The following is a 25,332-nucleotide window of genomic DNA, read 5'->3' on the forward strand; positions in this document are numbered from 1 at the left end:
CTCACGTGATGTGATGTGATTAATTAGGACTGCGTCCCGTTTCCAGTTTCGTAGCTAAACGTTGCACCGTTCTAGTAACGTTAGACGGCAAGCTTTTCTGCTGGACCAAGCTTGCTGCCTCAGGCATTAAGGACACTGCCAGGGGCCCAGGATTTATAACCTTGTCGGGGAAAAAGAAAGAAGCTCCAAAAATTGAAACACACAAATTAAAAATCCAACAGCTTCTCTCATTCAGGGATTCTGCAATCTAGGGTTTCGTCTGTCTGGTAAAATTTTTAGCTTTACTAATTTTGTTAAACCCTAGTTTTCAATTCTAATTTTTTTACCTTCCTTATACAGTCTTCTTGTTTGGACTCTGTTTTTTTCATTTGGTTTTTAGATCTCAGTGCTGTGGTTTGAACTGTAGTGTTCGTTCACTTTGGTAATCTCTGAAATTTTTGGTATCATGAAATGTGTGTTTAAAGTTTCATACTTTTGGAGAAATTTTGATTTAAGAAATCGAAATGGAACTCGTGGAAGTTGTTATTATTAAAAAATCCAAATTTCTTTAGGATTGGTTGGTGAAATACTATATAGTTTATTTTATTTTTTGGTATGATAGGTGTCTCTATCAAACCAAAGCTTTTGGAGATGGAGAGCATGCGCAGCTTTTGGCAGCTAGGAGATGAGCTCCGAGGACAATCGAAAGCTTCAGAGGATCAGAAGTGGTTCATGGCTGCATCAAAACTAGCTGACCAAACTAGATCTAAGGGAGAACGTTCGAACAATCTTGATCTATCAAAGGGTCCAGTTGAGATAAGGCCAAGGGAGAAATTTGGGTTTCAAGAGGAGAACAAGTTTGAGACTTTTAACTTCAACATGATGAACTCGGAGCTCAAGTTCAATGCTGGCTATGATTTTAATGTTTTTGGCCATAAACACCTAAGTGGAGGCAAATTTAGCTACAATCAGCTCTCTAACAGAGAAGGTAACAACTTTAGCAGCACTCACGACTCCATGAATGCTGCTACAGAAAAAAGGTTCAAGACCTTACCTGCCTCGGAGTGTCTCCCAAAGAGTGAAGTGCTTGGTGGTTATATCTTTGTCTGTAACAACGACACAATGCTGGAAGATCTGAAGCGCCAGCTCTTTGGTATTCATCTCATCTTGGAGTTTGTCCATTTAAGGGTTACATCTCCTTTTTCATATGTACTTATGTCTTCTTCTGTGTCTGTCAGGTCTGCCACCGAGATACAGGGACTCTGTTAGGACGATAACACCAGGCCTGCCTCTGTTTCTCTACAACTACACAACTCATCAGCTGCATGGAATTTTCGAGGTTTGTTCTATAGCACTTTGATTTGTCAATGGTGTTCATGTCTTGCTCGATGACTCCAAGTCTCCAAGAATTGTTGCTTCTCTTTGCTTTGTACAGGCAACAACCTTTGGAGGTTCAAACATTGACCCTACTGCTTGGGAGGACAAGAAATGCAAGGGAGAATCCAGATTTCCTGCACAGGTTTCATTTTTCTTCTCTGATGTGGATTCTGTCTTTCATCTTTTTTCAATGGTTGATTTGATTCACACAACCCCAAATGGTGATTGACAACATGATAGGTGAGAATTCGTGTAAGGAAACTGTACAAAGCTTTGGAAGAGGATGCTTTCAGGCCTGTTTTGCACCACTATGATGGTCCCAAGTTTCGACTCGAGCTCACCATTCCTGAGGTATGCAAATCATTTCATACATGCTATTCTTGTTCCACTAATTTTAATTTTAGCGTTTCCTAATCAAATTGTTGATGACACAGACACTTGCCCTGCTGGATCTCTGTGAACAAGCTGGTTCTCCCTAAGCTCAAAGCCCTTGCAGATCCTATTTACATCTGGGAATTAGTGTCTGCTTATTCCAAGGCTTCAAGTGTGTATTTGTATGTGTGCTTTCTACATAAAAGTAGAAACTAAGAATGTCTCACTGGAAAATAAACCATGATTGTGAAAGATTCATGTGCCACAAATGTGTTCATATATAATCATAAAACTAGAATGATCATCACATCTCCTTGCAAAAATATATTGTTTATGAGTCTATGACCCTCTCCCAAACAGAATTCAATCAGAGAACTGCAACATACAACAAAGCAATAATAAGTAGCAGCCATGTGGGTTTTACTGAGGCTGTTCCACCAAGAGGATGTACGATCACTTCATCAATCACAGGACCACAAAGAACATCCTCTTTTGTCATTGTAACTGAGTAGCTGGTAAAACTTATCTGTGCTGCATCTTTGTCTGCTTCAAACACTAACCCAAACTTCTCACCAGAGCCAGTCCCATTGCTCCCCAGTGTGAAGTTTTGAGCTGCAGATCCAGCTTGAACACCCACCACGAAATGTCCTTTGCACGCATCGTTAGCATCTCCTAAAGTAAATGTTAGGTTGTATCGCGAACCTTCACTTGTGTCTTTTGTTGCTGTCTGTATGCCTGATGGAGCTGTGTGAGACAAAATTTCTATTGCAGCTTTGCCTTCTGGGACATGGAAGTGCTCCGAGTCTATGTATCTGACTGTTCCTATAACAGACCACTGCCTTAATGCTGACTGGATCAGGCTTGGCACCGCGTCAATCAGAACTCCGTCGGTTGAGTTGGGCAAGAAACCCGGTCCAGATTCAAATCCACCATTGACTAAGAGGTTACCTACACCAACAAAATAAGAATGTGAGTCTATGCAGCTAGATTTACAAGATATGAACTTGTATAAATCAGATCTGCTTTCATCATGTTCTGTGTTAAGCTATGAGTTACAGCCTTTGCATTCTCAGAGTTGATGACTTAACAAAGCAGAAAAAACAGAAGGGACAAGGAGAAGTAACTTACCACTGTCTTGGACCAATGTTACACCAACAGTCTTGATAAGCAATGTGTCAATGATAGGCCAACATGTGGAGTTTGTATCAGAATCAGAATCTATTGTCTGACTTTCAAGAACTAAGTTAATAGGCTCACCATTCCCCCAACTACCCAAGTTATGACTGTAGCTCTGCCATAAAACCTTACTGTAGTTTTGTTGGTAAGAAAAAACAGCATTACTGTCTGGCCCCGAGACACTGAGACCAGCAGAGGTTGAACAGTTCTGGTCTGTGCGGATCAGCGCAAATGTGAGGATGTAGTTCACATCATCACCTCTGGCAATGAATGTTTGATTGATCTTGCCATCTTCACCAAGCTGAATAGCATGTCCGGCATCAGGCAGTTCAAGTGAAGTAACATATTGCACTGTCCCTTGTAATGTCCACCCAGGGAGTGTAGTGTTCTGATCCAGCAACACAAACTGGCTAGTGCTTGCATTTGAGTTTTTTGGTGGAGATTCGAAGTCTGGATTTTCCAGAAAATCTGCATATGTAAAATGCACATTAATGTAATGACACAAATTGTTGATCTGAAGATGAATGAACAAAGTATAAATAAAGGCATACTGCTTAAGCAATTGAGATTCCAATATAACGTACCTGAAGAGGCAAGCCAAGAAACGAGGAGCAACAGGAAAATTCTTTGAAACCACATCATCGTCATTTGCTTCAGAGAAAACTTTGAATGTCAACGCTTCTTGGATCCAGTGATTATGTATGTCTTTATAAATTATTTTATTTGAAGAGAAAATGATGTTGTAACATGTTGTTAGCATACAGTTGACCATATTTTTTTAAAAGAAAGTCAAAAACCAATATGTTTTAACTTTTAAAGCAAAGCAAAAAAATTGAATGCATGTAATTTTGGATCTTTTGCATTACTAAAATATATCTTTGGCCAAAACAAAATCTTTTCATTTTTTACTAAACAATATTTTATATATTAAAAATTAAACTAGTTTAAGTGCTCAAATTTTGTTTCGCATATATTGAACGAACATGTTTATTCGTCTAGTTGGTCCTAACGTTTACAACACTCTAAAGGGAAAAATGATATTCACTCTTGTTCTTTTTAGTTATCATTCTAAGTTGTTTCACACATATTAAAAAATATATAAATAGTTAATTATACCTTTATTTGATTATTAAAATTCTAAAATATTAATATTTTATTTATTTAGTAAGGAGTAAATGAGATAATTTTCTAGTAAAAAATACTAGAAATCGAGAATGACAAGAAATCTGAAACAAAAAAAAATTATGTCTAGAATGATAAGTAAAAAAGACGGAGGAAGTATTTAACTATAATATTAAATTAAAAAGAACAAGAATGAATATCATAATAATAAGATGCTAAAACTATAATATTAAATTAATATAGTTTTAAGTTTTTTTTAATATACTCACTTTATAAACCTACAAGGTATTGCAAGTCCATGTGATTTCACAAAATAATACATGTTAAAAAAACTTAAAATATATATAGACAGTACGCACAGTAGAGAACAATTTGCATTATGGTATTAATAAATTATGAAATAGTGTAGAAAATGTACACACCAAACTACCAATATTTTAAATTTTAGTTTTCAATTTACAAAAGGGTCCTTAGAGTGAGAAATGCATCCAATTGTCGATTCCACCATAGATTTCAACCGGATTGTTTGCTGACAACGTGAGAGTGTTGATTTTAGTTTTTTTTTGTTTGAGAAAAAAGTTGATTTTGTTGGCGAACGACGGCAACAGGTTCAATGTTTATCATTTCAATGTCAACAGGTTCAAATGCATAACAAGGATATCATTTCACTTACGTTATCGGCATCTAAAATTCCAAAATCACTCTTGTGGCTCTTGAGGTTTGAATTTGAGAAAAAAATAAAGTCTAAATCAAATATGGTGAGAAATTTGATGATGTTGCCATCGGTTTTAATTTTGAGTGTGTTAGAATGATTACCATACATGTGGACTGAAGAGGTGGCCGTGTGTGGGTGTAAGATTCTCGGAAATAGAATCAACTTTGATGTAAGACTAGGTGGTTCATACAGGCATAGCCTTGTCTTTAGGTATGGAATAATCTTTGTAAATGTACACATATTTCTCATGGGTTTTACTTACTCTGGTTTTGCTCTTTTGATGTGTTTAATGCATCTCGTATTTGTAATTGATGGTCAAAAGAAAACAAGAATCATAATATATCACAAAAGATTGCATTTAATGTTGTGTAATACTTGACATTCATGATCCGAGAACTAAGAAGATGAGAGAAAGTGTTTTGATGATATCATTTGTACAAACAAAATGACTATTAGGAATCTCTTTGTAGATTAACATACGAATAACATAAGATCTCTCATGGCATGTCATAACACACCTTTTCATTCAATGTTATTTTCCTTTTTCTATACGGCAATACTTTTTTCTTTTCTTTTTTTGTCAAACTGGCAAAGACTTAATAACCATTAAAGCAAAGGCTACAAAACAAAGCTAATTATAAGTAATAATATTTCATCATACACAGGATTACAGATACACTAGTTCCCTTTCAAAGCAGACTATCTCAACAATATCTTCTTCTAAAAAATGCTCAAACTCAAACAGATGAACAGACTTGTATCGTCAAGAAACTCACCAACTCCCTGGCCCCTCGTTCCCAGCAGCTGGCCTCCGGTTCAAGTACCTAATAACTGCATCTTCGACCCTGCAAACATTTTACCCAAATTATGATTCAGACACGTATCATCAACCGATCAATCAGTGGACTTGTTTGAAGTCGCCACTTTTACAACTCTAATACATATAATCTGAGTAAATAAAGGTCAGAGTAGCGGAGACTAGATGATGAGCTTACCAAGGTTGGTTGAAGAAGTCCGATCGACGTTCTCTCTCTGCATTTCGACTGGCTTCTCCCGCTACAACCTTGAGATCCTTGCTCTGAGATTCGATCAGGGCGTTAATGAATTCAACTGGCGATTGGCTGAACCCCAAGAAAAATGCCCGCCTCCTCCTATGCTCATGAATTTTCCTAATGGCTGCACATATTGCTTCATCACAAGCCTCAATCTCTTTGTTCTTCTCTGCATTGGCTAACAAATTGTTCAGATCCCTTTGGATCGGGAAGGGTACATCCACTAACACATCGTAGCATGCTGATATGGCCGGATTATTTCCTGAAAGCTTGATTTTGTGTTCTAAGTGAATCGGTGGTGGAGGCGACAAATGATGAGATATCTTCTGAGAGACCATAGTGAATTTCAACTTTTCTTCCCCAAAAACTTTCTGAAGTGCAGGGTCACAGTTGAAGAAAGAGGGGTCATTTGGGTTCTGCAGTTTCCTCGCCTTAACGTAATGCCAAATTGCAGCGATGATTCTTGGGCGGGTTTCAACCTCAATCCCGAGAACATCCATCAATGCAGTAGAAAGCTTGAACTTTTCCGGGACGTAATTCATCTCCAACCGTATACTAGCTGCAAACTCCTGATTCCCTTTCCTCTTAATCTCAAACCCTTCCTGAGGAGCAGGTGATCGAGCATTCTCCCATATGATCAATGGGTTCTCAGGATACAGCCTCTGATCCAGGGAAACTGTAACCCTTTTGAAGAAAGACGAGAATTTGGGATGCAATGGGTTTGATTTCTGAACAAATCCTGGCTGGTCGGGATCCACCCCATCTTCCAGGATCCTACCAATGATTTTAAGAGTCCATGTTGGCGGGTCAGCGTTAGGATTCCCAGGGATTGTGTTGTTTTGGTTAGCAAAGGAGTTGAAAACGTAGATCCTAAGAGTCTTCTGTATGCAGGGAGGGTTTTTAAGGGCTTCCTGGATATCAACTTTCTTTCTCGTTAATGCAGCATCAACCCGAGACTCAAACTCCAGAAGTTGTGTGTATAAGGCAGACTCGGGCAAGATTGCTGCAACCCGTTCCTGCAATGACTTTTCTGGAAGCTTCTGTTTCTTTTTCCGAGCAGCAGGAGTTAGCTCCATTGTTCTCATGGGGGAGATAGTGTTGTTACCCGCAGAAGCACCAGGAGGACGCATGGGCGGTTTCTGCTGGAACCTTTTCATGTTTAAACTGCCAGGAGTCGTCAAAGAAGGAGAAGAAGGACCCAACCCACCACCGATCCCGGGAGAACCTCCTTGTGCTGGGTTCATCGTCATGCCTTGAGCTTGAAACTGAGCTTGGATTTGTGCTTGAACTTTAGACTGTGCTTGAGCATGAGCTAGGGCTTGAGCTTGTGAGAACTGAAACTGAGCTGGAAAGTTAGCAGTCATATGAGAAGGAGCAAAGCCTTGGTTTCCAGGAACTGATGCAGAGGGCATCCCAGGATTCCCAAAAGGCGATGGCGCAGAGCCTTGTGGCTTCTGTGGATTGTTGTTGTTACCAGACATCGCTATATATATTAACCTCCCAGCCTGAAAAATCAGACGAAATTAGAACCACTCTTTAGAACTAAACTAAACTTCCATTACACACCACCTAAGGTATCATAAGATTATCAGAAATCTAAAAAAATACGAGGCAAATTCTCACAGAAGCGATAGATCGGGTTTACCCTAGAGAAATCGAAGCCTCAAAACCCTAATTTTCTAAGATCGCTGCACAGCTCAATCCATTAGGAGTAATCCCCAGAGAAAGAACAAAAAAGACGGCGAATGCGAATGCAAACGTTATAGAACTCGATTTGAGATTTCTGAAAAACAAATACTTAATTAATGGCCATGAAAAGATCTACAATTCATAAAATCCTAAGAGATAGAAGAACCCAGAGACTATCTAAATACCAAAAATATCGAGAGGGAACTAGAGAGCTCCTTACAAAGAGGCGAAGATTAGCAGCTCCGTTATCTTCTTACTGGAATCCACCGGTGTTCCGCTACTTCTCCTCAGTTGTCGAGAGACTCGAGAGAGAGAGAGAGACAAAACAAATCCCCACCGGAGCTATCTATTTTTATTGACCGGGTTAAGACCCGACCCGTTATTTTCAAAGCCCACACTGGCCCACAAACGTTTTTTTTATATATCAATGCTACGAATTTGTAGTTCTTCAATTTCATTTATATTTTTAAAATATGTTTCCTATATCAATGCTACGAATTTATAGTTCAACAATTTCATTTATATTTTTAAAATATGTTTCCTATTTTTTGGAATAGTTATTATTTAAATAAAAACATAAACATATGCTTGTGGTATAGCCCTTTTTCCTTAAAATATTACTCTTAGATTTGTTTATAACTCAAACGGGGATAAACTAGATAATGGTTGCTTGCTACATATATTGTTTTTAGATTTCAAAAAGAAACCAAATAAATTTAGTAGTCGATTGAGTAGATATAATAATTTGCTTTATTTATGCCCATTTGTTTGGGGAAAACAAAACAATTGAAGAATTATGGGCTATATGGATACGCACATGCAAAATCACTACATAAATTAATGATATATGGTAATAAAATTAAACTTGTTGTTTGAAAAAGGTAGCAACTTGGTTGTAAACAACGTCTTTGGCAGTAACACCCATGATGAAATCGGCATGAGCATAGTCTTTCACAAACTGCACATTCATCTTGTTGATGTCGTGAAACTTAAACTGGTCAAGGAGAAACTCCACGTCTTTCACATCGGCCAGGCAGTCCAAACCGCCGTAGCTGAAGAAAAGCGGGAGATCGTGTGGGATCGCCGATATGTTGTAAGCCGGTGGTGTCGCTTGACCGTAATGTTTTATGTTACGATCACTGCTTCCGTAGTTGTACTTTCTCAACTGTTTGTCTCTTACCGCTACCATATATAAAAAGGTTTATTGAACAATTAACATAAGGTTTGTAAATATATAAAAATAACATGGGAATTTTTGTTTCGCTTACTTTGAGAAAGGTGGATCATGTTCTTGGTGGAAGTAGATTGTGGTTCGTTCGCAAGGAATAGGTCAATGGTCGATGAGTTAAGACAACAATTCTTTCCTACAATTTTTTGGGGTAAAATTACGTAAATAAGATGTATAATTAAATTATCAAATGGTAGATTAGCGAATTTTGAGTTGTAGTATTACCGGTGATAACAGAGAGTAAATCATAACAGTCGACCCCCGCTTTAAGGCATATAGCCTTTATTAAACCCCCTACTAATCCACTGCCAATGTTGTTTAAATTATTTAACATAATCAAATCAACTAAGCCAATAACAAGCATATTTTTAAGAAAATAAAAAAGGGTGAAATTTTTTACCTTTTGGGGTTAAACTCTGCCAATCCAAGAATGGCGGTGGCCTATATTTTTGAAAGACGATAAACAAGTTATTTTTTGATAAATATAGGCACACATTTTATTAGATAAAAAAATATATATGAAACTAATTAAAAGGGAGGAGCTAGGGGACCTCGGCGATGAAAGATTTGGCGGCGATGTCGCCAATGACGGTGGTCATGTGGCTGAGATAAGCAATGGGACTCAACATCGCCGCCGATCTCACTTTATCCACCAATCCTTTTTCCGAGAACGATGCAAATCCTATTAACGTCCCCTGACATATTCCAAAACATTATCATTCTTTTATTTCTGATTACTAAAGAAAAAAAGAAACAGAGAAAAATGTAAATATGTTGATAACGTTGGACCCACCAGAGAGTGTCCGAGGTAATGAATCTTTTGGCCTGTTAGGCCGTGGATATGATCAAACATAGCTGGCAGATCGTAACTCACGAGCTCGTCCCACGTCCAGTTCCAGAAAGCCTACGTCCAAAGTTCCACCGATGTTAATAATTCAGTTTATTTAGTAATGAGTACGTAATCTACTAATTACAAAAATTGGTTAAGTGAAGTGTGAACCAGACCTTTTGAGAAGGGTTAAGGTACTTGTGTCTTCTGCTGAATCTAGTCCCTCTTGTGTTCCCCATCCACACATCGAATCCTTGGTCAGCCAAAATCAACGGCAGATTTTGATCTGCCGGATTCAACAGCCATGACATCCCATCCTGCACATTTAACTCATGATTTGATTATCTAAACTTTACAATTTCTTCGATTGTACTTATACAATATTATATCGTAGGCAGAGTGAGTATGCATATATAATTTAAGCTATGTTTGAGTAATGTGAACAATATAGAAATAAAGGACAATTTTGTCAAAATCATCAGAAGAGACAGTGTAAGATATCTGCATGCGTCATTAGGTAATTTCATTTTTGTAGACTGATAAAAATCGTACTCATCTGGTGACCTCATCAAGTATGATATGCACAATTCATCAATAATTTTTTTGTAGAATTCGATGATTACTAGAATGAATCGACACGGTTATTTATATAATATCACACTTACGTACGGTACAACCATTCTCTCATACCTTTCTAGTAACGCTCAATTTATCACTTTATCTGTTGGACACACATGTTAAACACTCATGCTGTCTCTTTATAATTTATTGTTAATTTTACTCACCACTAGGATACGCACTTAAAAATCTAATCTTACTTTATATATATATATATATATATGTTCAAACTCGCAAATATAGAGACTAGCAGTACCACGATACAAATATAGAGTTAATTAACTAGACCACGATACAAATATACCGTATATACGTGTACATATGTACTTGTTGATGAGGCATATATGCACTAGAAGTATACACGTTTGGTTTTGGTCCACAGATATAAATGTTGATCATATTGAGAATAAACGTATGCACAATTGCACAACTTGTGGAAAACGGGGATAAAGTCTTCCACCTAATAATGTAATTCTCACTTTCCCTTGACGTAATGACGTTTCTTTCCACTTTTTTTTTTTGTTTTTCTTACTTTCAAAAAAATCTATATAATGGAAAACAGCATATAAAGTTTCATGATACCACAATAATTAACTGCAGATGGAAGTAGCATGCGTGTATGTACACATATTAATGGACGGCTAATGCGATGCAAAAGGGTGAAGAGAAGAGTAAAACTTACGACAAGTATTCCATGTTGTATTAGGACAGGTTGTCTATTCCCCCCAGTTCCGGTACCTGCGCCGGCGCCGGCTCGTCCTTCCGGTATCCTTTGCATATTCAATATGTACCCATCTTGGGTCACCACCTTCGTTATTTATCGATTCATATCACACCTCCATCAGTTAATGTATTTATGAATAATCATCATTACTAACTTTTTAATAAGAAAAAAAGAAAAGAGAATGTCATACATCATGTTCTTCGCATTTGTAACCATATACGTGGACAGAAGAAGCGCATATGCCATCGGAAGCAGTCCTCTGCGGTGGCTTTCCGGGAAGCCTGCCGAAGTTTCCACGAGCTTCGAGGGGTTTTATTAGGAAAGGAGCGACGAAGATTAAGACACATAAGGCTAAAAAGATCGAAACGGACGGAACCATAACCGAACCGGCCATCGAGATAGGGGGTTGACACGTTTTAGGAATTAAAGTGAAAAGGCTTTTATATAGAGAAGGGATGGCTGATAAGATAATAGAAATGGAGTTGAGTTAGCTATTTATAATAATAATAAAAACTTATGTTAATTATGGATATAAACAAAATGGTATGTTGGAATCGATTGCCTTTTATAATATTATTTTTACACCCAAACAAACTTAAAATTTTGACAAAAAAGATTTTTTTTTTTTTTGAAACAATTTATGGTGTTTTTTTTTTTTTTTTGAAACAATTTATGGTGTAAACATAAAAATCAAGATTTGAATCATGCACCAAAGAAAATAATGAATAGTTTCTAGAAGTAGTGAATCATGCACTGATCGTTGGGACTACATTTATTATAGTTGCTACAAGTGGTGAATCAGTGATCATGCCATCATTTCTATGTTATTCGAGAGAGCAAGAGGTTATGATAAAAACATTTAGAATATAACGTGTAACTGAGATAAATGAAAAAAGTAATATTAGAGAAATAAGAATTTTTCAGAAAATCTCATGCTACCAAAAGTAACTAGTATTTATAATAAAAAAACAATATATATCATATGATTGTATTGATTACAACCTAACCAAAATATATAAAATGCAAAAATTTGATAGAAAGAATTTCATATCCTACATACAGTTACTAATTTAATGAGTTGACTACGAAAAAAAGAAATGTTTAGCAATCTAATAGTTGACTACGAAATAAGCAATCTAAACAAAATAAACGAAAAGATAATAGTTGACTACGAAAAAAATGAAAAGATAATAGTAAGTAAATGTTAAAACTCTGAGATCTCTAATTAATATCATATAAATGTTTTAAATATATTTAAAAAATAAAAAATAAAAAAAAAGAGATAAGACGAAAGAAGAAACTATTAAAAGCGACTGGAGATGCTGTAGGGAGGGGTAAGTGGGACGGGACTCTATGACACCAGCTTCCGTTACTTGTTTTCTTCTGAAACTCTTATCAATTTTTTTTAATTAAAACTATACATTCTACATCGGTTTGCTTTCGTTTCACACTCTGCACTGTCACATAGTGTACGTACGTAGGGTAGTAAAAATATACAAACAAAAAAAATACCTCGAGACATGATACGTTTAGATAATATAAATTATTTGGGGGTACACAATGTTCCAAATAATTTGTAGACCAAGTCTTGCTTTTATATTTTGTGTTCACATTTCAACACTATCATCCCCTAGCTATCCCCTACGAACACAGATACGTATCACACATTTAGAAACTATCAAAATAATCGACCATAACTCTCGCGTGGTGGTGCACTGGCCCCGCCTTAAGAACATAAGGACATAAGACCAGATGTAAACTCATTATTTCTCCAGATTCGAACATAGACTATTTTGGTTAGTTAGTTAGAATTCAGTTTAGGTACTTTGATAATAAATTTTTGTGTCACTTTTTATGTTAGAAAACTGTGTTCATCCCTGTTTTGACGAAATCCAAATACATCCCGATAGTATTAATAAATCAGCCGTTCTAGTTATACCACTTTTTTTTAATAAAAACGAATCCTTCTACTTGATATATATGGGCTATATAAATAAGCGGCCCAATGTTATAACTTTAAATGGGTCAACCCAATTGTAATATGGCTCTACTTCTTCTAAAAACGCCATGGCAAGTATTAATTTAATAATCGTTAAAGAGAAAGGACCTTCTTATAAAATATTTAATATCTCAACAACTAGAGCTGGTGAGCCAGTTTATAGGTAAAAAGGATTAGTTTAAGACATTTTAATCAGCAAGAGACATTTAAATCGTTGAAGCTTAATTAATGCGAATTCAAAAACGTTTTATGCAAATTCAAAAAACGTGCACACCTATCTAAGTGCCATAAACTTTTTATGTTATAAGTAGTGTGAGATTCACTCGTCACAATTTCAAAAATTCCGAGTCTCCTCCATAAGAAAATGGCGGCGTTTTTGCAAACGAACATCCGACTAAGTTCCAACAAGATCGTCCCCGGAAAATACACTTCTCTCAATAATCAGTACCATGCACCGTCTCTAATTAGGTGCGCCGCAGCTTCACCGGGGAAAAAACGGTTTAACATCGCTCTCCTTCCCGGTGACGGCATCGGTCCAGAAGTTATATCTGTTGCTAAGAATGTGCTTCAGAAAGCTGGATCTCTTGAAGGTTCTTGTCTCTTTCTCAATGTTTTCTTGTTCTCTTCTTCGATTCTGTTTACAAAAGTTTTGTGAAAAGTCGTAATCAACGAGTGTATATTTGCTTTTGTATGACAGGACTGGAGTTTGATTTCCAAGAGATGCCTGTCGGAGGAGCAGCCTTGGATTTGGTTGGAGTTCCCATGCCAGAGGAATCTTTCACAGCTGCTAAAAATTCTGATGCTATACTTCTTGGAGCTATTGGAGGGTATGTGTGTCTTATTTCTTTCAAAGTCTGCTTCCAAGTATATTCTCTTGTTGATCAGTTTTAAATGAATCTTGATCAGGTATAAATGGGACAAGAATGAGAAACATCTGAGACCTGAGATGGCTTTGTTTTACCTACGAAGAGATCTCAAAGTCTTTGCAAATTTAAGACCTGCTACAGTTTTGCCACAGGTATATCTTCGGTTTTACATCTGCTAAGCATTTGGACTTTTGCTAGCAGTTGTAAATTAAAAAAAAAACTTTTTGCCTTTACAGTTAGCTGATGCTTCCACATTGAAGAAAGAAGTAGCAGAAGGTGTTGATATGATGATTGTAAGAGAGCTCACTGGAGGTATTTACTTTGGAGAGCCAAGAGGCATATCGATCAATGAAAATGGCGAAGAAGTCGGCATTAGTACAGAGATCTACGCTGCTCACGAGGTGCTTAATAACTCTTCACAATTTGCTCTACATGTGTATATATGTATATTAATGCATTGCTTATGTTTTTCAGATCGACAGAATTGCTCGTGTTGCGTTTGAGACTGCTAGGAAAAGGCGTGGCAAGCTTTGTTCTGTCGACAAAGCTAATGTGTTGGATGTACGTTTGATCAATTCTTGAATTGTTTCTCCACTTTTTGTGTGTTTCTTTAGTAATGCAAATTTGATGATTTTTCATATAGGCGTCAGTATTGTGGAGGAAAAGAGTAACAGCGTTAGCCTCTGAATATCCAGATGTTGAACTATCACATATGTATGTTGATAATGCTGCAATGCAGCTTATCCGTGACCCCAAACAGGTGCTCGTCGCTCATATATCAAAACTTAGCTGTTGATTAAGCTACTAACATAAAAGTGGAATTATTAGTTCTCACACGGCGTTTTATTGATCTTTTGTATAAAACATTGCAGTTTGACACAATCGTCACCAATAACATTTTTGGTGATATATTATCTGATGAAGCTTCAATGATCACTGGAAGCATTGGAATGCTTCCATCTGCTAGTCTCAGTGAATCGGTAAGCAAATTTATACAAAAATATTTCAAGGTTCCTGAGGTTTATAACCATATGAGAGAATGTTAAACTTGTGATGTAATCAGGGACCTGGACTCTTTGAACCTATACACGGTTCTGCACCAGATATAGCTGGACAAGACAAGGCAAACCCATTGGCTACTATTCTCAGCGCCGCGATGCTTCTGAAATATGGACTTGGAGAAGAAAAAGCTGCAAAGAGGATTGAAGACGCGGTCATGGATGCTCTGAGCAGAGGTTTCAGAACTGGAGACATCTACTCCCCCGGAAATGTATGTGTATGCTGATTTCTATCATTTATTGTTATAAGTTAGTAACACAGTATAACTTAAAGGTCTTGTGTTTTGAAAATGCAGAAACTGGTGGGATGCAAAGAAATGGGAGAGGAGGTGCTCAAATCAGTGGAAGCCAAAGTTCCAGCTACTGTTTAAGTGTATTCATCATTTGCCAAAAGTGTGTAGGCCTTGGTTTTACGGTTACTTATATGCTAATCCATGTATTAGAAACCGTAATATTCTATATCTTTTCAACAGTTTAATAAAGAATTATGATTGATTCTGCAATTCAAAGACAAGATTCTCCAAAAGCTTTTAGCATCCTGCCTTACTTACTTACCTTGTTCTTGGAAATGACTCCAACTACAGAACCCAATATCTTCAATCAATATTTACATAGTAATCAAATTCAAGAGAAGGAAAGAAACTATGAATTTTTTACTCTCAGGAGTCTTACATTTTTATACTGAAAAACCAAACTTGTAAGACTTTACATTTAAAAAACCGAAAAAACTATATCAATCATTAGATTAAGCTAGCCTTGTGTGATTCATGATGAAGTATCAGATTTGCGTTCAGCATCTGCGGCAGACTGCATTTGAGCTGCGTACTGTAAGTTCCATAGAACGTCTTCAAAGGAAGGTCTTGCCGACGGTTCAAGCAAAACGCATTTGTTGGCGATTGAGATGGCAATCGATAAAGACTCTTGTGAGCTTGTTGTTAGGACGGTTGGACTTACTATCTTCTGCCGACCATCTTGGCTCCCAAATGATGTCTGCATACACAAAAGTTGCAACAACATCTATTCACTAACTTTGTCTCAAGCAAATAACAATGATAAAGATTGCTTTTTTCTCTCTTTGTTACCATTTCGTTGAGAAGAAAGGCCTCTCCTTTTGTAGTGGGAACTGGTCCTATCAAAGATTCCAGAAGTATGAATCCGAAGTTGTACACATCGTCCTCTCTTTTAGCCATTTTTCTGCATAATCCCCAAGTTTGAATTAATTTCTCCTAAATGCCATGGAGTTTTGAAATAGAAGGGCAAAAGATACATACTTTGATTTGTTGGTTTCTGACTTTGTCTGCAAAATGTAGAAGCAGAGAGGAAGGCAGAGTTGAGTTAGTATCAAAGAAGAGAGTAGAAAACGGAGATAAACAAAGTCAAAGAAAGCAAACCTCGAGCTTTTCATTCTCTTCAATGATGGCAGAGACTCCATAGTCACTGAGCTTTGCAATCTTGTGTTCATCAAGCAAAATATTGTTCGTCTTCAGATGATTTTTGAATGAACCAGGCATTACACCGGTGTGAAGAAAATGAACTGCCTTTGCTATCTCAATGAGAATTGCTAGCCGATTTGGCCACGTCAAGATCTTCTCCGAGAAAGAATCTACAAAATAAACAATATTCTAACAACATTGAGTTTCCAAGTACAGAGAGTTTAATTTAACATTATGTTTACTACACATGTCAACCTGACCTGATAGATGTGTGCGGTAGCTCCCGTTGGGCATATACTCGTAGACAAGGTAGAGTATGGTCACTGCAGGATCGTGTTCTCCGCTGGTTTGAGTGCAATGACCCAAGAAGCTAAGGAGATGAGGATGGTTGAGCTTAGACATCCAATCTAAGTGACCTCTGATACTCTGGCTGGAGAATTTCCTTGATAAAACCAGACATCTGATAGCTATGGAGCTTCCGTTTTCAAGTGTTCCTCTGTATAGCTGCAAAGAAACAAAACAAGCAGAGTAAAGCAAATGACTGATGGTGAGATGATCACAAGTATTAATTTTGCGTTAGACAAACCATACCTTTCCAAGGGAGCCTTCACCTAAGAAACGTGATGAATCGAAATCATCTGTGGCTTCCTTTAACTCTTCAAAAGAAAACGACCGGCATGAGGGCACACCTTGTGCACCTAGCTTTGCTGTTTGAGAGATTAACCCTGCGAGAAGAAATCACACAAGGATATTAAATTCCTGAAAGACAATTGCTAGCAGGCAGAAAGCTACATTCTGAGTCAACATTACTCACTTGCACTAGCAAGAACTTCAGAGGAGAGACTGGTGTGTGAGTTATCTGTCACAACCTTAAGCCGAGTTTGCGGCACTGACTTTTCTCTTGAGCAACAGCAAGAGCAGCGGTTTGTGCATAAGAGAAGAAGTCCTAATACAAAAAACACAAGAACAAGAACAGCTCCACCAATTACGGCAACCAAAATCCCAATCTTTCTTCCTTGGAACTGTTTTCCCTCAGTTTCAGCTTCTTCACATAAAAATTCTTGATGCTGATCACGGTTACCAATTATGGACAAGCAGTTTCCACCGAGTTTAACAACTCTCTCGCCGGAAGCTCCTGCCAAGCAACGAGGAGGAGTCCCTATTAATCTGTTATTTGACAAATCCACAAATCCGAGTTTGCCTCCACAGGTCAGGTTAAGCGGTAGCTTCCCACTGAGCTTGTTAGATGCTAAGTCCAAGTAACTAATGTTTGGCAAAGAGAACAAGAACCGAGATGGAGTTCCAGTTAGATGGTTGAACGACAAGTCAAGATGCTGAAGCTGAGACAAACTGCCAAAACGTCTTGGAATTTCGCCAGAGAAGGAGTTCTTGCTCAGTAGAACAGTAACTAATCTCTCAGGCATCACAGGTAGTTCAGAGTCCAAATGGTTCTCTCTCAGATCCAGCATATGCAGATGACTTAACTTGCTGAGATCAGGCAACTTACCAGAAATCTCATTGTGTGATAGAGCAAGATTTGTTAGTCTTCCAATACTGCAAATTGAAGATGGGAACGGACCTTTGAACCGGTTGTTCTTTAAACTAAGAACAGTAAGATTAGTCAAGGAATCCAACGTGTCTGGAACACTTCCGTTGAAGTAATTCCCATCAAGCATCAGACTTTGAAGCAACACCAATCTTGATAAATCAGGAGGGACAGAACCAAAGAGATAATTCGAACTCAAATCCAAGTACTCTAGAGAATTCAACCGATGGATCTTCCCTGGTAACTCACCGTAGATACCTAGAGACACTAAGCTAAGAACCCTCAAGCTTGTAAGCCTTGTCAACGTGGTAACAAAAGAATCAATTAAGAAAGCTTGAGACAGAGTGTGATTTGGAAGTGAAGAAGACCCATCAAACATACCAAACGGTTTAAAAAGCTTGTCCCCCATGACTTTAAGCTCCGTGACGGAATTGCCTTGACAGGTGATGCTCATGTGAGCAGTTGCAGGGATTACACACAAGTCTCCATAGTAACTTCCCCAAGATTCAAGAGCTTTAGGGAATTCCAGATGCTTCCTGAGCTGATACAGGACTTGGGTCTGTGAGTTCTGGAGTTGATGTGTGCTTTGTAAGAACATAACCCATGAAAGAAAGAGCAAAGGTAAGAACTTTGAATGTTCCATCATTCCAGGGAGAAAAAAAAAGAAGATGAAGTAGCAGAATTGAAACAGAACCCAACAATTAGAAGTAGCAGAGTTGGATTCTGAGACCCATCTAGTCAACTCAAGTCAAAACTAAGCTCGTGATCCCAGACGCTCCCAAAAGGAAATAATGAGTGTACAATCAAATCCGTGAAAAGAGAGGTCAGGAGAAGAAGAGTGACGAGTGTGTGAGGACAAATGCAGAAATCAAGGGTTTAGGGAATGTCGGTAATTGTGTTTGTCGGATTCAATACATAGGCGAGAAAGAATCTGGGGAAGCTATAGAGAGTAGAGAAGAAGGTGATAAGAGCATTAATGACGAAAGGGTTGAGCTGAGCAGCATTAATGGCGGCTTTCTGTATTTTACCCTGAGAGGACTTGACAGAATTAGAGATTTCAAAGCATTTTTTTTTTTGCTTCTTCTTCTTCTTCTTTACGAAAAGAAACAGTAAATTCAGTAATGTGGGTCACCAGAGACAATCACAAAGCAAAAAAAGTTGCACTCAATTTGATGAAAGTTTGTTCCTTTTTATGAGCAATTGTCTTTGTAAAATACTAATAAAATTTTGAATTTAAATTTTGGTATTAGAGATAAAGTATGATTATTGATTATTTAATGTAATGCAAAATGCAATTTGTGACCTGTAGTTGACTCCATAGAAGATGCCGTTAACACATGTCTCTTCTTCTTCTTCCTCATCTTCCCCACTTTGTTTATAGTAAAAAATTTAAACATTGATTTATGTGTGTGATTAGATTCCATTTCTTTGTTAATTCACCAAACTGCCCTTCTACTGTACCAAATAGTAATATGCTAATGCTATACAAAGCGAAGCTTTTGGTCTACGAAATATTGTCCGGTAGAAGTAGCTTTCGTTGAAGGACAAATATGCCAACAAATAGTGATATCATTCACAACCATATAATAGCATATCTAGTTAGGTAACTTTATCAACCATCTAAAACACAAATCCACATGTTTTGAGACCAAAATGTCTATCAGACTGGTCTACATTGTGCTTTGTTATATGTCTATAAGGGCAAGTAGGTATTTTCGTCGCAGGCAAAGGTAGTGATTATGCTTTGTTAAAGTTTCAAGGCCCACATTGTAGGTGTCCCACAGGTCTCAGAGACCGGACCATCATCTTAATTACCTTCTTTTTTTGGTCTCACATGCGTCAATATTCTTAAAATATCAACACTGAGATGTTTCTTCACTCTTGTTTAAGAGCAACTGTTAACAACAATTTGGTATTCATAAACTGATGACTGTGACTGTATAATGTCAAACTTTGGCTTATAATACCTATACTTTCGTTAACATTTACATAGTATTTACTATTTACTGTATAATATTCGACGACCTAGTAATTTCATAAGCCGAACCTAGTCATGATGTTTTAATACAATCATAAGTACCGACAAAACTAATGTAAACATAGAAATACCCCATCATTGTGAACTTAATTTTGCTCCTATTTACTTATTCAATTAAGCACACCACAAAAAGAACAAAAGGAATAGAACAATGCAAGCTCTAATATTGATGCTGCTTTAGTATCAACAAGAGACTTACCAAGACAAAATGGGTTAAGACAGACAAGGCTTTATAGAAGAAAGATGAGACAAAACATAAGACTCCATGAAATGGGAACGGTAGAGCATGTGGGACGAACAGACATGGACATTCAGATACTAACACCTGACATTCTGATACCCTTTTCGGGACCATCTCTTGGTTGTGGCTTTGGAGAAAAAACACGCAAAACATCAACATCCCCTTCACCAGAAACCAAAACAAGTTTCTCTACAACTTGTCTAGAGAGCAGAAATGAGATCTCCAAGATAAGAAAATATCAGCAATTTTTTTTATAAGGATTCTTCAATCCTGAAATCTACACTATCATGTTTTTTTACCGAGACAGACCAGATCAGTGATTCAACAAGACTACAGACTAAACATTAGCATGGAATGTGAATCTGGGTTTTGCTGAGTTTGTTGGCTAATCCCACGGCTTGTTTCCTTTTACAAGTTTACAAATTAAGCCGTAAAAAAGGACGAACCTTGACACTGTTCATAAGCTGTCATCTGGTTTCTTATCATTTGAGCAAGACTCCAGGTATGAGATCACAAGATCAGCTGCTTTGCAACCTGATGCAATTGATTTCCCAACAGATAGCCCTCCTCGATGATTACCTGTTCATTTTGGTCCGTGCACAATAGATAAATAACTGCAATGAATCATCTCAAGACCATAGACTGACATTTATCATCATGGATCATATATTTAATGCTTTCTATCTACAAGACTGAAACTTTGATCGAAGTAACCTGCGTAGAAGAACCCGGGTAGATCTTTCTCCATCTTGTCAATTGCTTTCATGACTGAGTCATAGCTGCTGTCATACAATGGGAATGCTTTCCTCCAGTAGTAATGGCTGCAATTAACATATATTGTTGATATATAAGGGTAATCTCCTCTTTCATACACTAAACAATAAAATGAAAAAAAACTCCAAACTCCACATACTTGACAAACTCAGGTTCACCTTCAACCCCCAAAAGTCGCTGAAGGTCAGAAGTCACAACTTGTTTTAATTCATCTCTACAAAGATAGAACCGGAAAAGAGACTTAGTAAGAATCAGGTAATGTAAGGATCAGAAAAATGGTATAAATGCCTTAATAATTAGTAGCTTCCAAACGATCGTGTATCACAACTTTTTAGTGACTTGACATGGTTGAGTTTGTGTTGAAATGCTCTGAAAAATTTAAAGCAGTCAGGTTTCTTACGTGGAAGCTTTGGCTAGTTCCTGGTTCCTACTCCCACCAATAAAAGTTGTATATAGATGAATGTCATTAGGGCACCGATCTGGAAACATCATTGAGGAAAAGAGTGTACCTACATATAGAATATAAAGTGTTGATAATTATAAAAGGAGAAATATATGACTATTTGTTTTAATCATGGCCTAGGACATCAACAACTTACCAAGAGTTTTGAAACCATGTTTTTGCTCCTTAGATGGAATGAGTACCCCAAAGCCTTCGAGAGGTCTCTTTACTTTCTCCTTTGTGAATGTGGTGATTATAACCGAGAGGGGCATGTACTTGATCTGAACAATTAACAAGATCAACATCAAGATGCAATTAAGTTGGGATAAAGAGTACATATAAGAGATAACTAATCATGTGATGAAGTTCTTTGATGTCTCACATTAATATTTTCATTATCAGTTATGGAGTAGAAAAATATAAGACAGCACGAAAGGATGGACTAAATCTAGATGTAGGCCTAATACTCTCAAGCAAAAACTTCTGAAAATTAGACAAGACACAATTACCTCGGGGAGAAAGTTGAGCTGAAAGGGCTGTCCTCCTTTCATAACCTCCATCTCCTTCACATTACACAGAGGAGCCTATAATACATGAAATTTTTTCTGTTGAGAGTTTCTGCAAGTTTCATCTCACGTCCGAAAAAACACTACTAACCGTCATAATTACAGCATCATAATGGCGGTTTTGTCTCTGCGTCTCATTATGAGCAACACACCCTAGTGACCAGCCCTCCTGTCTTGATCCAGAATCGTAAGACAAAGAGAGAACCTTAGAGTCTAAATTGAGCTCATCATGTGAGAGTCCTTTGCACAACATATCAGGAAGAATCTGCAATATCCAAAGCGGAAACATACCAACAACAAAGTGGTTCAGAGCAAGAAGAACATGAGTCGTACAGCAAAAAAATTGTATGGCTAAATTTTTTGGCATACAGTATATTGAGAATGCATCACCTGCATTCCACCCTTAAAAGAGAATGACCCGCGCGAACCCTTTTCTGTGCCAGGAGAACTCCTTGATTCTCCACTTTTACCCCCTTTAGCGGCAAATTTTGTTTTGACTGCGCCTACTATAATAGAGCCAAAACTGAAAAGAAAATACAATATATTTAGCAACTAACCAGAGAACAGTTAAAGAGCTCATCGCCACAGAATCAGCATAGAGAACTAAGAGAAGTCAGAACCAGGTAGCCAAACCCAAAATACGAAATGCTATTTGCAATGCTATCTTTTTCCGTAAAACTTTTCTGCCCACCATATTACACATCACGGAACCAAAATATTTTTTTGATATTACCACGCATAAAATGACACTAGTAAAGGAATGACAAACTCAAAACATGATTGCATAAACCTATCAAAAGAGAAAAGGAATCTTGGAATATATTCAAGCAAAAATCGTTAAATACAGTATAGTTACATGAGAGATTACCTTTTCTCTACATTCCAGAGATCTGGAAAAGAATACTTCATCTGATCATAAATCGTAGGGAGGGATATAAAAATGAGTAATACTAAGCAATAAACGAAGACAATATGTTAAATGCAAAGTTGCTCACTGAAAGGGAATCAGGATCCGCAGCACTTGTTCCACCTACGAAAGGGTCGATGAGATAGTCCACAACCTTACAAATGAAAAACATCAAAACGAGACACATGAAAGTAAGTTGACAATTTTTGACATTGATAAAGATAGTCCACAATTGGTGTTGACACATGCGAAGAAAGTTGAAACAAAACAAATGAGATTCTAATGTTTTAATCCAAATTTAGGATTAGGTAGCAACAAACCTCTTGTCCAAAATGGCGTTGAAAGAACCCGCTTACACTACATCAGAGAAAATGGGAAGTGAAACGGAAGTTCCAATCTTCTGTGATATTGAGATTGCTGACGACTGATTTAAAGAAAAAAGAAGTTATACTCACCTTTCCAGTGCAGATGCGTCTGACACTTTTGAGGATAATTCATTTTTCTTCCATAAAAATGGTTCCAACAAGATTTCAAACTGCAAGTAAAGGCCTAGTAATTTTAGTGATATTTGAGGTTCTGATAAGATAAAAATACCTTGGTAGAAAAGAGCGTCTAGTTTCCGGTAGTAGTAGTCCATATAAAGTTAAACACCGTAGAAATAGTATATGTCTCAAATGACCATCAAAATAACCAGTGTACTTATATCTCGAGAAATCTACCTTAGATTGGGTAGAGAGCACACTACTTGTGACCAGTGCTATGGGATTTGTGGGTATCTAGCATGAAAACAGAGACAATAAGAGCATCATAAATCAGATAGGAGAACAACTCATGACATGAAGAATAAACAACCCATAAGAACAAAGGAAACCAAGTAAGGATTACCATCACAGGTACACCGTTCCGCACAATATACCGTTTTTTCTGTGAAATTGGCTGAAACAATAGAGAACGATCAAACAACTTGCAAAAATCAACAACAAAAATAACACAGAAAGCACTCACAAATTGCTGTTTCTCACGAAGGCCAAGATCATCGAGCAAACTCCCAACTTCTGGCTCAGCCTCAGTCTGCATATGATGCAACAAAAAAACCGGAATCAAGAACTATAATCTAAACCAACTGAAAACAGATGTGTATGATAAAAAAGAAAACTACCATAGTGTTAGCTCCTTGGTCCCAAATCAGCCCATTATGCATAACACTCCTCAATTTACCACCTGCTCTTCCATCAGCTTCAAACACAGTCACATTCAAACCCTTCGATTTCAATTTGTAAGCCGCCGCAAGACCACTTCAAAACCATTAAAAAAAAAAAAACATATCTGTGAGCTAATTGGTTGCAATTAATCGAAATTGGTAACAAATAAAACTCAGATCAAAGAGCCCAGAACCGACCCAAAGCTGGAGCAAAATTCAAGAGAATCACACAGCACAATATAGAGACTTAGAGAGAGGAAGAAGGAAGAACACAATGCAGGAGATGAATTTGCTAATGAGAAATTACCTTACACCTGCACCTACGACTGCAACTCTTTTTCCAGAAACCGCTTCGAATTCTATAACCAAAAGCAATCAGCAAAAAACAATTCAGTGCAAAGAGACAGACAGTTCAGCGATTCTGGAATGCCGAAGCTGAATATGATAACTAGACATAAAACCCAAATTTTTTACTTACTTGTATCATCATGATCAGCTACTGCAGCAGACGCCATTGTTTGTTTTATCAGCAAAAGCCAAGACAATTCAATCTCTGACCAGACGAAAGCACGACGGAAATAAAGTAGAAAATAAATACAGCGGCAAAAATTCCAGCTTATCCAAAAACGACAACAAAATGTGCCGTTTTATTTCATCAGGCCCATTATCATCACTTATTTCTCTAACGGGCCCTTGTTCATGTCTTCGTATCCAAACAAGATTTTTAGTTACATATTTTTTTTAATGTCGTCACATCCAAACCATTCATAATCATAATAAGTACCGACGGATCATGCATGAAGTGATGTCAAAAGAAACTCGAATACATAAAAAAAGATGGGTTTGTGTTGAAACGTATAGGAGAAAGATCTAGTATTCGTTTTGTATTTCAAACGGATCGTCCAAACCTCAACATCTCAAAGTTTCTTAACTAGTGGGTGAACTTTTCTACCAATTTTTTTGAATTCATGTGGAACCTAAGATTTTTTTTTTTTTCCTTTGTTGGTTTAGCGGGTTTACATCAATTTGCACCAACAAAAGTAGGAAACAAAACTATAGTATATATCTACTTGGTGATGTAAACATAGACTTGGTCAATCAACTCCCGTCTCTCGTCAAATAATCCACAGAGATTTTAGCAAAAAAAAAAAAGAAAGAAAAAAAAAACATTAACAATCACGATCTTATCTAAAATGCTGTATTCCCGACCAAAAAGCATTCGTTATTCATAAGGCAGTTTTTAATTTTATTTTAATGTGGATTTGGGAAACTAAAGGAATGCAAAAGTTTGTTGGTAGTTATCGTGGTAGTTAGTTTAATCGATGAAATTGAAAAGTATAGTACTTTTTTTCTTTCTATAAGATCATAATTACTATTACA

The 25,332-nt window shown here is 37.2% G+C and overlaps 7 protein-coding genes and 1 long non-coding RNA gene across 12 annotated transcripts; 3 read left to right on the forward strand and 5 right to left on the reverse strand.

Annotated features, from left to right (window-relative positions):
* Positions 1-27: 27 nt before the first annotated feature.
* LOC104735434 (B2 protein) lies at positions 28-2,035 on the forward strand. Of its 2 annotated transcripts, XM_087461406.1 has the most exons (7): positions 160-266; positions 380-421; positions 602-1,132; positions 1,218-1,318; positions 1,415-1,498; positions 1,597-1,707; positions 1,791-2,035. In XM_087461406.1, the coding sequence occupies exons 3-7, from the start codon at positions 631-633 to the stop codon at positions 1,833-1,835; spliced, it is 843 nt and encodes a 280-aa protein (XP_087317532.1). In that variant the 5' UTR covers positions 160-266; positions 380-421; positions 602-630; the 3' UTR covers positions 1,836-2,035. The 2 variants fall into 2 exon arrangements, with proteins under 2 accessions (XP_010453531.2, XP_087317532.1); XM_010455229.3 differs by lacking the exon at positions 380-421 and having other exon boundaries at positions 28-266.
* LOC104705686 (BIIDXI-like protein At5g11420) lies at positions 1,989-3,680 on the reverse strand. Its single transcript, XM_010421739.2, has 3 exons — positions 3,489-3,680; positions 2,857-3,372; positions 1,989-2,676 (listed from the first exon to the last, which is right to left on the reverse strand). Exons 1-3 carry the CDS (start codon positions 3,550-3,552, stop codon positions 2,096-2,098), a joined length of 1,161 nt encoding a protein of 386 aa, XP_010420041.1. The 5' UTR covers positions 3,553-3,680; the 3' UTR covers positions 1,989-2,095.
* A 1,680-nt stretch (positions 3,681-5,360) lies between these two features.
* LOC104705688 (SWI/SNF complex component SNF12 homolog) lies at positions 5,361-7,892 on the reverse strand. Of its 3 annotated transcripts, none has more exons than XM_087461409.1 (4): positions 7,703-7,839; positions 7,439-7,576; positions 5,737-7,298; positions 5,361-5,586 (listed from the first exon to the last, which is right to left on the reverse strand). In XM_087461409.1, the coding sequence occupies exons 3-4, from the start codon at positions 7,272-7,274 to the stop codon at positions 5,514-5,516; spliced, it is 1,611 nt and encodes a 536-aa protein (XP_087317535.1). In that variant the 5' UTR covers positions 7,275-7,298; positions 7,439-7,576; positions 7,703-7,839; the 3' UTR covers positions 5,361-5,513. The 3 variants fall into 3 exon arrangements, with proteins under 3 accessions (XP_087317535.1, XP_087317536.1, XP_019083807.1); XM_087461410.1 differs by having other exon boundaries at positions 7,668-7,804; XM_019228262.2 differs by lacking the exon at positions 7,439-7,576 and having other exon boundaries at positions 7,703-7,892.
* Positions 7,893-8,214: 322 nt separating this feature from the next.
* Positions 8,215-11,526, reverse strand: LOC104705689 (triacylglycerol lipase 2). Its single transcript, XM_010421743.3, has 9 exons — positions 11,072-11,526; positions 10,840-10,965; positions 9,716-9,856; positions 9,504-9,614; positions 9,262-9,405; positions 9,111-9,151; positions 8,936-9,015; positions 8,751-8,846; positions 8,215-8,664 (listed from the first exon to the last, which is right to left on the reverse strand). Exons 1-9 carry the CDS (start codon positions 11,273-11,275, stop codon positions 8,342-8,344), a joined length of 1,266 nt encoding a protein of 421 aa, XP_010420045.1. The 5' UTR covers positions 11,276-11,526; the 3' UTR covers positions 8,215-8,341.
* On the forward strand, positions 10,572-11,058 carry LOC147939588 (uncharacterized). The gene is made up of 2 exons (XR_015563152.1): positions 10,572-10,625; positions 10,758-11,058. It is a non-coding gene; the product is annotated as an uncharacterized LOC147939588 (long non-coding RNA).
* Positions 11,527-13,026: 1,500 nt separating the features above from the next.
* On the forward strand, positions 13,027-15,307 carry LOC104705690 (3-isopropylmalate dehydrogenase 1, chloroplastic). The gene is made up of 9 exons (XM_087461412.1): positions 13,027-13,470; positions 13,578-13,707; positions 13,787-13,898; positions 13,983-14,147; positions 14,221-14,307; positions 14,390-14,506; positions 14,619-14,726; positions 14,810-15,016; positions 15,101-15,307. Exons 1-9 carry the CDS (start codon positions 13,245-13,247, stop codon positions 15,173-15,175), a joined length of 1,227 nt encoding a protein of 408 aa, XP_087317538.1. The 5' UTR covers positions 13,027-13,244; the 3' UTR covers positions 15,176-15,307.
* A 131-nt stretch (positions 15,308-15,438) lies between these two features.
* On the reverse strand, positions 15,439-19,257 carry LOC104705692 (putative inactive leucine-rich repeat receptor-like protein kinase At3g03770). Its single transcript, XM_010421747.3, has 7 exons — positions 17,052-19,257; positions 16,829-16,962; positions 16,498-16,741; positions 16,196-16,407; positions 16,076-16,101; positions 15,887-15,998; positions 15,439-15,794 (listed from the first exon to the last, which is right to left on the reverse strand). The coding sequence occupies exons 1-7, from the start codon at positions 18,427-18,429 to the stop codon at positions 15,570-15,572; spliced, it is 2,331 nt and encodes a 776-aa protein (XP_010420049.1). The 5' UTR covers positions 18,430-19,257; the 3' UTR covers positions 15,439-15,569.
* A 1,033-nt stretch (positions 19,258-20,290) lies between these two features.
* On the reverse strand, positions 20,291-24,554 carry LOC104705693 (protoporphyrinogen oxidase 2, chloroplastic/mitochondrial). 2 transcript variants are annotated; one of them, XM_010421748.3, is made up of 18 exons: positions 24,431-24,554; positions 24,260-24,311; positions 23,911-24,046; positions 23,757-23,822; positions 23,637-23,687; positions 23,471-23,527; positions 23,207-23,286; positions 23,072-23,108; positions 22,840-22,905; positions 22,713-22,753; positions 22,235-22,367; positions 21,936-22,109; positions 21,788-21,862; positions 21,436-21,559; positions 21,237-21,345; positions 20,976-21,050; positions 20,777-20,883; positions 20,291-20,641 (listed from the first exon to the last, which is right to left on the reverse strand). In XM_010421748.3, the coding sequence occupies exons 1-18, from the start codon at positions 24,465-24,467 to the stop codon at positions 20,520-20,522; spliced, it is 1,542 nt and encodes a 513-aa protein (XP_010420050.3). In that variant the 5' UTR covers positions 24,468-24,554; the 3' UTR covers positions 20,291-20,519. The 2 variants fall into 2 exon arrangements, with proteins under 2 accessions (XP_010420050.3, XP_087317537.1); XM_087461411.1 differs by having other exon boundaries at positions 22,214-22,367; positions 24,431-24,530.
* Positions 24,555-25,332: the final 778 nt, after the last annotated feature.

Source organism: Camelina sativa, chromosome 8 (assembly GCF_030686135.1).
Source record: "Camelina sativa cultivar CO46 ecotype springtype chromosome 8, ASM3068613v1".
NCBI classification, from domain to species: Eukaryota; Viridiplantae; Streptophyta; class Magnoliopsida; order Brassicales; family Brassicaceae; genus Camelina; species Camelina sativa.

Excerpts from the sequence above, each read along its gene's own strand:
- LOC104705692 (XM_010421747.3), bottom strand. The coding sequence starts at position 18,429 with ATGATGGAACATTCAAAGTTCTTACCTTTGCTCTTTCTTTCATGGGTT. Across the intron at positions 16,742-16,828 it reads GTGAAGGCTCCCTTGGAAAG|CTATACAGAGGAACACTTGA; the intron begins GTATGGTTTGTC and ends GTTTCTTTGCAG. Across the intron at positions 16,408-16,497 it reads CTACCGCACACATCTATCAG|ATTCTTTCTCGGAGAAGATC; the intron begins GTCAGGTTGACA and ends TTTATTTTGTAG.
- LOC104705690 (XM_087461412.1), top strand. The coding sequence starts at position 13,245 with ATGGCGGCGTTTTTGCAAACGAACATCCGACTAAGTTCCAACAAGATC. Across the intron at positions 13,708-13,786 it reads CTTCTTGGAGCTATTGGAGG|GTATAAATGGGACAAGAATG; the intron begins GTATGTGTGTCT and ends AATCTTGATCAG. Across the intron at positions 14,727-14,809 it reads CTGCTAGTCTCAGTGAATCG|GGACCTGGACTCTTTGAACC; the intron begins GTAAGCAAATTT and ends TGATGTAATCAG.
- LOC104705688 (XM_019228262.2), bottom strand. The coding sequence starts at position 7,274 with ATGTCTGGTAACAACAACAATCCACAGAAGCCACAAGGCTCTGCGCCA. Across the intron at positions 5,587-5,736 it reads GACTTCTTCAACCAACCTTG|GGTCGAAGATGCAGTTATTA; the intron begins GTAAGCTCATCA and ends AAATGTTTGCAG.
- LOC104705689 (XM_010421743.3), bottom strand. The coding sequence starts at position 11,275 with ATGGCCGGTTCGGTTATGGTTCCGTCCGTTTCGATCTTTTTAGCCTTA. Across the intron at positions 9,152-9,261 it reads CCAAATCTTTCATCGCCGAG|GCCACCGCCATTCTTGGATT; the intron begins GTCCCCTAGCTC and ends TCAAAAATATAG. Across the intron at positions 8,665-8,750 it reads CATGATCCACCTTTCTCAAA|CGGTAAGAGACAAACAGTTG; the intron begins GTAAGCGAAACA and ends TATATATGGTAG.
- LOC104705693 (XM_087461411.1), bottom strand. The coding sequence starts at position 24,467 with ATGGCGTCTGCTGCAGTAGCTGATCATGATGATACAA. Across the intron at positions 22,754-22,839 it reads CGGATCCTGATTCCCTTTCA|ATGAAGTATTCTTTTCCAGA; the intron begins GTGAGCAACTTT and ends ATTTATGATCAG. Across the intron at positions 22,110-22,213 it reads TGATGCATTCTCAATATACT|ATTCTTCCTGATATGTTGTG; the intron begins GTATGCCAAAAA and ends TGGATATTGCAG.
- LOC104705686 (XM_010421739.2), bottom strand. The coding sequence starts at position 3,552 with ATGACGATGATGTGGTTTCAAAGAATTTTCCTGTTGCTCCTCGTTTCT. Across the intron at positions 3,373-3,488 it reads TTCTTGGCTTGCCTCTTCAG|ATTTTCTGGAAAATCCAGAC; the intron begins GTACGTTATATT and ends TTACATATGCAG. Across the intron at positions 2,677-2,856 it reads AACATTGGTCCAAGACAGTG|GTAACCTCTTAGTCAATGGT; the intron begins GTAAGTTACTTC and ends TTGTTGGTGTAG.
- LOC104735434 (XM_010455229.3), top strand. The coding sequence starts at position 631 with ATGGAGAGCATGCGCAGCTTTTGGCAGCTAGGAGATGAGCTCCGAGGA. Across the intron at positions 1,133-1,217 it reads TCTGAAGCGCCAGCTCTTTG|GTCTGCCACCGAGATACAGG; the intron begins GTATTCATCTCA and ends TGTGTCTGTCAG. Across the intron at positions 1,499-1,596 it reads AATCCAGATTTCCTGCACAG|GTGAGAATTCGTGTAAGGAA; the intron begins GTTTCATTTTTC and ends ACAACATGATAG.